At 37.5% G+C, this 10,968-nt stretch overlaps 2 protein-coding genes across 3 annotated transcripts; one reads left to right on the forward strand and one right to left on the reverse strand.

The window, feature by feature from the left end:
• Positions 1–24: 24 nt before the first annotated feature.
• On the forward strand, positions 25–2,085 carry LOC112174317 (putative UPF0481 protein At3g02645). Of its 2 annotated transcripts, none has more exons than XM_040509213.1 (2): positions 25–152; positions 553–2,084. In XM_040509213.1, exon 2 carries the CDS (start codon positions 589–591, stop codon positions 1,846–1,848), a length of 1,260 nt encoding a protein of 419 aa, XP_040365147.1. In that variant the 5' UTR covers positions 25–152; positions 553–588; the 3' UTR covers positions 1,849–2,084. The 2 variants fall into 2 exon arrangements, with proteins under 2 accessions (XP_040365147.1, XP_024167826.1); XM_024312058.2 differs by lacking the exon at positions 25–152 and adding an exon at positions 176–335 and having other exon boundaries at positions 553–2,085.
• Positions 2,086–9,008: 6,923 nt separating this feature from the next.
• Positions 9,009–10,941, reverse strand: LOC112173780 (pentatricopeptide repeat-containing protein At4g21065). Its single transcript, XM_024311460.2, has one exon. The coding sequence runs from the start codon at positions 10,907–10,909 to the stop codon at positions 9,113–9,115; it is 1,797 nt and encodes a 598-aa protein (XP_024167228.1). The 5' UTR covers positions 10,910–10,941; the 3' UTR covers positions 9,009–9,112.
• Positions 10,942–10,968: the final 27 nt, after the last annotated feature.

Here is a 10,968-nt window from a genome sequence, read left to right on the forward strand (position 1 = left end):
AGGAAAAAGACTCGACTTGGTGACTTTCTGTTGCTGGTGCAAGTGTACTTTATAAACCTCCTATATGTTGCAGTTGAAAGCAGACAAAGAAGTGTTTCATATACCAGACTCAGGAGTGAAGCGTAACAAGTTTGCTTAGCTATATATAGCAGGTACAAACACTCATTTCTTTCGCTCTTTTTTACTTCCTATATGCTCAGTGCTTTTAAATTTACTTCTTGAAGGTGCATAGATTTTGCATTGCTTGTGCTCGATTGTTTCTAGATTGTAGCATTATAGTTCATCTGAACTTTTGCCAACAATGTGAACCTTTTGTTTCCTCTGAATGTTTTCTGGTAAAGTAATGTTTTTGTGATTAATTGTACTCCTAGAAGTCTACACTCTGTAGTTACCATCTGCATTTTGAGTTTGTTATTGCTAATTTGCATGATTAGGACTCATGAATAGATTACAAAGGCTGCAAAATAGTAATCATCACTAGCTACATGATACAGAACACAGAAATCGAGTGACTTCTACTTTGTTTATTTCTTATGGCTAAATTGCTTGCAGGCTGTGCAAATCATACGTACTAAAACTAATTTGGATATGGGAGAGCTACAGCCAAAAAATCTGAAAAATAAGTTGGAAGAGGTGTCTCCCCTTTCCCCCCAGTGTTGTATCTACAGGGTTCCAAAGAGACTACGTGATGTGAATGAGAAGGCATACACACCTCAGGTGGTCTCAATAGGCCCGCTTCACCATGGTAGAGAAGGCCTAGAAGCCATGGAAGATCACAAAATACGGTATGTGAAGGACTTTCTGGAAAGGACCAAGGTAAGCATGGAGGAATGTTTGAAAACCTTGAAAAAGTGGGAAACAAAAATCCGTGCTTGTTATGCAGTAAAAATTGAATACAATGAAACTGAGCTTGTGGAAATGGTTCTTGTAGATTCCATTTTCACCTTTGAGCTCCTGCTGAGGTTTTCTTACCCAACACTGCAAGAGGAAAAGGTTGACCGTTTATTCGGAAAACCATGGATGCTAAGGGACATAACATATGACATGTTATTGCTTGAAAATCAGATCCCATTCTTCATTCTTGAGTATCTTTATTCCTTAGCCCTTGCCAGTAATACCATTCCTCTGCAACATAATATGGTGCTTTCTATGTCTGAGCTTACCCACCGGTTCTTGCAGAATAGGGTATACATAAGGCCATTTGAAGAAATGAAGGAGAAAATCAAGCATGAAGGAACAAAACATTTTGTTGATTTTGTCCTCACATGTCATCGACCTTTAGAGCTTCCCAACAAGAAGAGACTCAAGACTTTAACCATACCAAGTGCAACAGAATTATACCAGTCCGGAGTTAAATTTGAGAATGTCAATGACAAAAACATATTTGACATAAAATTTGAGAATGGGGTCCTGAAAATTCCACACTTGAGAATCCGAGGGTCAACAGAAATTTTCTTTCGGAATCTCATTGCCTACGAGCAGTGTGAGCTCCATGATCACTACATCAACGATTATGTGTTCATCATTGACCGCCTGGTTGACAGTTCCAAGGATGTGGACTTGCTTGTTAAGAGTGGAATCCTTGAATCCAAGCTACCGGATAGTGAAGCAGCGGCAAGTTATATCAACTCCCTTGACTTGGGGCCTATTCTGTTCAGTAGAAACTTCTATTTTACTGATCTCTGTGAGGATCTGAATGCATACTATAGAGTCCCCTGGCACAAGTGGAAGGCAAGCTTGAAACAGGACTATTTTAGTACTCCATGGGCTGGACTGTCTATTGTTGTAGCGGCTATTCTCGTTGTGCTCACTTTAATTCAAACAGTGTGCTCTATAATGTCTTTGTAGATTGTATTTCTGATCAAGTTTGATGTTTATGCACTTCAGATTTGTTGTTCATGTACTGATGTAAGATAACTAAGAGTGATTGCTTTGTTTGTGTGCTCTTATTACTCATTTCCCTTCATGGAATATAAACTTTATAGATGTAATATATTATTATGTTTACTATGCCTGTCACATAGTTATTCTCAGATGTAAATAATAGACCTGCTCCAACGTAATAATATTGATACCAGTTGAGGTGTTGTCACTTGGGGCACATCTTCTATTATTGATACTAAAAGAAAGCATCTTCCACTTACTAATGCATATCAATTTGATGTTTGTGGTTGCTATTTGCTTTTATTTGTCTAAAGAATATAAAAAGACTAATTCTCTGCTTCTTACTTATGGGTGGGTAGGCCTCATCAAAAAGCCCGCGGATCAAGTGGGCCGATGGAGGCCCGCCGGCCCGGAGGGCTTTTAGCCCGGCCCGGCCAGTCAAAAAACCCGCAAAAGCCCGCCTTGGTGGGCCGAGGGCCGGCCCGCCTAAAGCCCGCAAAAACCCGGCCCGGCCCGTAAAAGCCCGTAAAATATTATATATATATATATATATATATATATTTGTAGTTATGTGTGTGTGTGTTTATAAATATACACACACACACACACATAGATATATATATTTTTGTGTGTTTATATATATATATATATATATATATATATATATGTGTGTGTGTGTGTGTGTGTGTGTTTATATATATATATATATGTATATATATTTATATATGTGTGTGTGTTTATATATATGTATATATATATTTATATATGTGTGTGTGTTTATATATATAATATATATATAGAGATATATATATGTGTGTGTGTGTGTGTTTATATATATGTATATATATATTTATATATGTGTGTGTGTTTATATATATGTATATATATATTTATATATGTGTGAGTGTTTATATATATAATATATATATATAGAGATATATATATATATATATGTGTGTGTGTGTGTGTGTTTATATAGAGGATATATATATAGAGATATATATATATATATATATATATGTGTGTGTGTGTGTGTTTGTTTATATATATAATATATATATAGAGATATATATATGTGTGTGTGTGTGTTTATATATATGTATATATATTTATATATGTGTGTGTTTATATATATAATATAATAATATATATAGAGAGATATATATATATATAGATATATATATATATGTGTGTGTGTGTGTGTGTGTGTGGAAGTTCTTATACTTCTATTATTCTATATAGAATATGTGCATATATATATATTCTACATATCGGTAATCGGTTGACCAATTAGATCGGGTTCAAAACTATGGTGAAATTGACTAAATTTTTAACCACACGCATAATTTATTGTAATAAACTCATCCAACGGTCGGTTTTTCCATTTTCTTTGAATTGATAGGGGTTGCTCTTTGGAGTGTATGATATATAAATATAGGTTTATAAGAGTAACTAAGTTTGACCTAGTTGATCGAATTCGAAACAATAACGAAATTGGCTAGATTTTCTACAATCACCATAAAACATTACAATCTCTCCATCGAGCGGTTGGTTTCTCCGAATTCATTTTCTACTTCATGGTTGCTTTAGAATGAACCTAAACAATTTAAATGCAATGTATAAGTCATACAACTAAAGGAATAAAATTGGTATACACCAATGTGTTTGTAATTAAATTTTTTTTTTTTTTATCTTATGTCCACGCACATCCATCGATGGAATATATACAAACGTGATGTGAAAAAATAAGCACGTTTCGCGGTTGCCACGCCATCGGTCAACCAATAAAACATATAAGTGACTACGGTTGACCAATCCGATCGGATTCGAAAATATGGTGAAATTGGCTAAATTTTTACCACACTCATAATTTATTGTAATAAACTCATCCAACGGTCGGTTTTTTCATTTTCTTTGAATTGATAGGGGTTGCTCTTTGGAGTGTATGATATATAAATATAGGTTTATAAGAGTAACTACGTTTGACCTAGTTGATCGAATTCGAAACAATAACGAAATTGGCTAGATTTTCTACAATCACCATAAAACATTACAATCTCTCCATCGAGCGGTTGGTTTCTCCGAATTCATTTTCTACTTCATGGATTGCTTTAGAATGAACCTAAACAATTTAAATGCAATGTATAAGTCATACAACTAAAGGAATAAAATTGGTATACACCAATGTGTTTGTAATTAAAATTAATTTTTTTTATCTTATGTCCACGCACATCCATCGATGGAATATATACAAACGTGATGTGAAAAATAAGCACGTTTCGCGGTTGCCACACCATCGGTCAACCAATAAAACATATAAGTGACTACGGTTGACCAATCCGATCGGATTCGAAAATATGGTGAAATTGGCTAAATTTTTTACCACACTCATAATTTATTGTAATAAACTCATCCAACGGTCGGTTTTTTCATTTTCTTTGAATTGATAGGGGTTGCTCTTTGGAGTGTATGATATATAAATATAGGTTTATAAGAGTAACTACGTTTGACCTAGTTGATCGAATTCGAAACAATAACGAAATTGGCTAGATTTTCTACAATCACCATAAAACATTACAATCTCTCCATCGAGCGGTTGATTTCTCCGAATTCATTTTCTACTTCATGGTTGCTTTAGAATGAACCTAAACAATTTAAATGCAATGTATAAGTCATACAACTAAAGGAATAAAATTGGTATACACCAATGTGTTTGTAATTAAAATTAATTTTTTTTTATCTTATGTCCACGCACATCCATCGATGGAATATATACAAACGTGATGTGAAAAAATAAGCACGTTTCGCGGTTGCCACGCCATCGGTCAAACAATAAAACATATAAGTGACTACGGTTGACCAATCCGATCGGATTCTAAAATATGGTGAAATTGGCTAAATTTTTTACCATACTCATAATTTATTGTAATAAACTCATCCAACGGTCGGTTTTTCCATTTTCTTTGAATTGATAGGGGTTACTCTTTGGAGTGTATGATATATAAATATAGGTTTATAAAAAATTAGTGTCTTTAAAAATTTATTTATCAATAAATTAGTATCTATATATAAATATAGATTTTTTTGGTACAATATAGTTATATAGATCTATTATCTTTGGTTGTATTTGATCATTATCCATTGAATTTCCAAAGCTTGATTAAAAAAAAAAAACTTGTGTCTTTAAATATTTATTTATAAATAAAACCCGCAAGGCCCGGCCCAAAAAAGCCCGCAAGGCCCGCTTTATATGGACGGGCTTGGATCCTTTGATTTTTAATAAAGCCCGGCCCGGCCCGGCCCGCAATTATTTAAAAATATGGCAAGGCCCTGCCCGGCCCGGCCCGAGCCCGCTATGAATGGGCCGGCCCGGGCCCGGCCCGGCCCGTTGACGACCCCTATGGGTGGGCTGATTGCTCATGCAAATGCCTGTCTTTTTCATGCTTCTCGATCATTTCCCATAATAATCGTATGAATATACTAGTAAGACTACAAATGCTTAGCTGCATTACATTTGCGCTTATATGACCATGACATGAAATAACCGAGCCACATAGCACAACTTCAATCGAGGACCACAGATATAATAAGTAATAACCAACGTCTTTGCCGTCGCGGTCACCAAAGTCTTCGTCGTCGTCGCAGGCTCCACAGTCTTTATTATGATAGCTGGACTTAATTGACTTTTAGCTTAGCGTTTTTGCCAGGTTGGATGACATTTTAGGAATTGGTCAGAGACAGATGGGATAATGACTATTTACATAATTTTGGGGTTAATTAACTCCACTTACCCAAACACTCTAAGAGATTACTCATTTACACAATACTTTATATATATTTTTTCCTAATACCCAATTAAGATTTATTTATTACTTTTTATTTACTTTTAAGACAATTTTGCCCTCTCCTTTGTCTTTCATAGAGAGAGAAGTCAACGGAGACCTTACCGGACTCCGATCACCGGTCGCCGGAATCCGGTCTCAGGAAGTTCTCAAAAAGCTCGTATGAGATCTCATATGTCACGGGAGAATAGTATTGTGCCCCAATAATATTATTATTGACCCCCAATAACCCCTAATAATATGATTATCGCCCCCCAGTAGAAACAATACTGGCCCCTAATAATATAATTATTGCCCCCCCAGTAATATGATTATTGCCCCCAGTAGAAACATTATTGCCTCTCAATAATGTTATTATTGCCAAGTCATTTTGAAAAGTTTGCTGGGCAAGTCAAATAATTACCAAACCAAGCATATAGCAAGTATACAACAATATATTAGTCGATCTGATGCCAACTCATTAAAAAGTTCATCAAAACGAATAATGAAAAGAAAAAAAATTGATCTAGGCAACCAGCTCCTCTTTCCGGTTGCAAATCCGGAACCTGGCACGACAACCTACCTCTGGTCGTCGGGTTTCGGCCCACGGCGGGAAGCGTGCACGTTATCATCATCATATTATTCCAAGACGAGATCCTCTCTACACTTCCCGACTTCATCTCCTTCGCATTCGTCGAACTGGACATTGATGTGCGGCTGCTTGATTTCAAAATTGAAGCCATGGCTCCGAATCTCAGCGTCGTCATCGTCGATGTGGCCGAACGGAACCAGATCGAGCAAGAAAAGCAGCAAGCATCGAAAAAACGCTTGCCGCCAACCTGCCTTGGCTCTCCCCCGATTCAGACAAACCGAACCCGAATTTCCAACCCGAACTTGTTGTTCTCCCTCACGTTCTTTGGACGATCGGAAATTTTCGATCTGCAGACATGGAGGGAGAGGGAGGGAGGGAGAGAGGGAGGGAGCGAGGGAGGGAGGGAGAGAGAGAGAGAGAGATGAGTATAATTTATTAATTAAAATGAGGGCAATACTGTCAATAGATATTAAACTGGGTAAATGAGAGTAAAAAACTCTTAGTGGAGTAAGTGGGCAATTCTTACTCAAAAATTGTGTAAATGGTTATTATTAAGTTATAAGATAATATTTCTCCCCAAAAAAAGTTATCAGATAATTCCTTTCATGATTCTAGATCTTTTCCCATTGGAATTCATCATCCGAAGGTCTTGCTTTAATTCAAAACATAAAAGATGACTGAAAACACTTGTATTTTTATCTATACTATGTTTGGAAGAAGAAAGTTTTGTCAACCATAATTGAAAATTTTGACATAAATACTTCATAAATATTAAAAAAACATAGAAAATTTGTTTAATATGAGGGGTAATAATGTCAAATAAAAAATGACATGTATGAAGGCTAGTTATATTTAAGAGGAGATGTTGTCCTCCGTAACTGATTTTTTTACCTTTCAACCCTCAAAATTTAGTGGTTAGGAACAAAAGTATTAAAATAAAGTAAGCCTAACCACCCACAACTCCCACACACAGTGGTGTAATTTTTATTATTTGCGTGCCACCACTTAGCATTTAAAAAAGATAGAGTAAGAACTGAATATCAGCCAACATATAGTATTTCCGCTTGATATCTCCAAAATTAAAAATTGAAAATCCCAATAACAGTTAAATCTTACTCTTGTTTTTTTTTTTTTGGTAATGAAATCTTACTCTTGTTAGTCAGTTGCTATCATGCCTGTATTTTCATGCTATAGGTGACACATAAATGCAAAACACGAGTAGTTTTTAAATGTTTACCAGGACAACCAATCTGCAGTAGTTTAGCTGTAATACGACACTTACATCAGTGATTACAGGGTTGAATTAAGGACCACGGGGCCAGAGCATGCACGTATTCATGAATTTGATGGGGACGTGAAAAGTTATGACAATGCATGTGCAAAATGTTTCTATGTCGATCTGTCATATAGTTCAACTACATACAATCAAGTAATGAACAACTCAATCAATGACAAAAATAAATTTTGTAATCATAATCTTACTAATTGGATGATAACATGCATGTCCAAGATTTGCATCCCTCCTTTGTTTGCGGGTTTCTTCCCATTCCTCTTACCACTCTCATGTTCTTTCTGCATCCAAGAAGGTAAGCTGTAGTTTTCTTTTTCTACTGATGAGTCTGGTTACCCCATCCAGGGACTAAACCAGGCTTTTTTGGCTCAGGATTATCCTCATTCACAATTTGCTATTTCTCCTGACTCCTGAGTAAACGCGTCCTCCACGTCATCTTCTGCAAAGGCTTGACGAATCACCTCGTCTTTTTATAATAAACACATGATTCAGAACGGTATTCATACCTCTAAAATTAGTATTTGAACCTCCTTGAATATTAGATCTCTAACTTACTTTTTTAAATACTTAATTTGCTAAGTACACCTCCCTAATTTTCTCTAAATGCCATTAGCCCATAAAATCACCAAACTTAGGGTTGTTTGACAAAAACACAGAATTTCAAGCGACCACCGGCCACCAGGTGAGTTCCACTCCCGTGCTTCAACCGCCAAACAATACAGAACTTTTCTTAAACACAATTGAGGAGAGGTATTGCTAGCTACTGATGATGGCAATGGATTTATACCTAGGTTCTCTGAACGACTCTTCTTTGGATAATAGGAAAATTATTGCATCTCATATTAAAACTGAGGTATAAACTCAGGAAGGGGTCGTTAGAATTCATATCAACGAGGAAGTTCCCATTGTTAGATTGTTTCTTTCGAAGGTTTGAACAAAGGTGTTGCATGAGGTTGAAAACATGCCATTCATCTTGATGTTGATAGCAAAATGTCGTGTGTAGGTTCTTATGCTTCTATCCGTTCATCCAGTTATTTCACAAAAACAAAACAAAACTGGCCAACGAGTCTATGATCCTGGTTTGAGAATTTCTATCTTAATCATCTATCATGTACTTCTCCTTTTATTGCCTGTGATAAGAAAAATCTAACATGTGCATGTTCATTGCGGACAATGTGGACAATGTCTACTCTTTAACTGTGTAAACAAAACCTTCAGAGCCTCCTCAAAATCTACAATTGACAAAAGCCATATATCAGCTATCAATTTGTACGTAAAGAGTTGAGTTCATCCCCTGGAATGAAAACAGGGTTGAGTAGACTTTCTTGAATTTGTTTAGTAGAAGTTTCAATATCTGTTAATTTTAAAAAGTTGAGTCCATTCCCTGTTATGAAAACAGAGTTCATCAACATATTCAAGAATAATTTCATTAATTTGCATATGGGGAGTTTGTCAATCATTGTAGTTACCAGACAAGTGTCATTCAAAAAATGAACTGATACTCATGAAATTGTCATTAGTTTGTCACCAGAAATCTCTACATGAACACAGACCATCCTTGAAATGGTGAAACCTGTTTCGGTCCCTCACCAGTATTTCTCGATTATAAATCTTAGAGATGAACTTAGTAGCAGAGTGGCAATCATCACAAACCCGCAAGTTCTTTACCATGCGAATAGGAGTTCCTGGTGGTGTGTTCAGGAGAGCGAAAGCAATGGCCAACTTTTCACTATGCCTATTTAAAGCATCTTCTTTATCTTCTTCATCAATGTCTAGCAAAACCTCTGATGTAGTGGGAACATATCCAGCCCTCTTCATCTTCCTCCCCATTTCATCAACCATTTCATAAATCTCTTTGGACTGTTTATGCGATTTATCTCCTGCCACAAATTCATAAATTTCATTATCTAGCTCAATCATAGTGCTCCCAGGGATCTTTTTCATCCCTTTCTTGTCCATCGCCTCTCTAGTCTTGGTTTTCTTCTCCCAATGGTTCATTTTTGCATAGATGTTGGAAAGCAGGACATAGTTCGACTCATGCATAGGTTCAGCCCTGATTAACTCTTTGGTGATGCTCTCACCAAGCTTGAGCTCACCATGCGCACGACAAGCACTGATTAGGGTCCGCAAAATTATCGGATTTAGCTGAATAGGCATTCTCCGAATAAACTCCAATGCCTCCTTGACATGTCCAGCTCGGCATAACATATCCACCATGCATCCATAGTGTTCTATCTTAGGTACACGTCCAAATTTTTCCACCATAATACTGAAGTACCTCTTCCCCTTATCAACCAACCCGGAATGACTGCAAGCCGAAAGCAGTCCTATAAATGCAACATCATCCGGTTCCACCCCGACTCCAATCATTTCTTCAAACAAAGAAACAGCCTCTTCTCCTCGGCCATGCATTGCCAAACCATCAATCACAGAAGTCCAAGAAACAATTGTCCTCCCGCTCATGCCCCTAAACAACTTCAAAGCCTTATCAACATTGCCACATTTCGCAAACATGTCAATGAGCGCATTACAAAGCTCCACACTTTTCTGAATCCCCTCTTTCTCAATATAGGACTCCACCCACTTGCCAAGCTCAAGCGCACCCAAATCGGTACACGCAGACAAAACCGAAACCATAGTAATCTCGTCCGGCCTCACTCCCGCCATCTGCATCTCCCTAAACAGCTCCACCGCATCGCTAGACCACCCCACCCTCACATACCCTCCAATCATCGCGCTCCACGAAACAGAGTCCCAGTTAGGCATTTCATCGAACACCTTCCGTGCACTTTCAATCCCTCCACCGCAGCTACAGTACATATGAACCATGGTGTTCCGAACATGGACATCATCACCAAACCCGAATTTCACCACCGACCCATGAACCGACTTCCCCAAATTCAAGTCCCCGACGCCGGCACAGGCCTTGAGAACAAAAGGGTAGGTGAATTTATTAGGCAAGACTTGACCTTTAACCATAACTTTGTAAAAGCACAAAGCTTTATGCTTTGCATGACCGGTCTGAGCGTAAGCCCTGATGATGGTGTTGAAGAGAAACGCATCGTATAAATGGGTATCAGAATCCGGCGAGAACAGGAAGGAAGAGGCGTAGTCAATGGCCTTGAGGTCGGAGGCGGTGGAGGCGAACTTGGTGAGCACTAAGGGGTTGTTTCGGAGGCCCAATTTGGCAATGTGGGCTTGGATTTGCGTCAGCTTCGGAACGACGTCGCACAGTTGGAGTAGAGCCAAGCAGCTCTGCTCTGCTTCTCTGGTGTTAATGATGATGAGCTTGCTTCTTTTCAGGGTTTGGAAATATTGCATTTCAAAACCTCCAACGGCTATCACTAATCAAAACACACAGATTATATATCAGGGAATGG

The sequence above is a fragment of the Rosa chinensis genome, chromosome 6 (genome assembly GCF_002994745.2).
Source record: "Rosa chinensis cultivar Old Blush chromosome 6, RchiOBHm-V2, whole genome shotgun sequence".
In the NCBI taxonomy this organism is placed as follows: Eukaryota; Viridiplantae; Streptophyta; class Magnoliopsida; order Rosales; family Rosaceae; genus Rosa; species Rosa chinensis.

Bases quoted from the DNA above. Each gene is read 5' to 3' on its own strand.
- LOC112173780 (XM_024311460.2), bottom strand. From the start codon at position 10,909: ATGCAATATTTCCAAACCCTGAAAAGAAGCAAGCTCATCATCATTAAC.
- LOC112174317 (XM_040509213.1), top strand. From the start codon at position 589: ATGGGAGAGCTACAGCCAAAAAATCTGAAAAATAAGTTGGAAGAGGTG.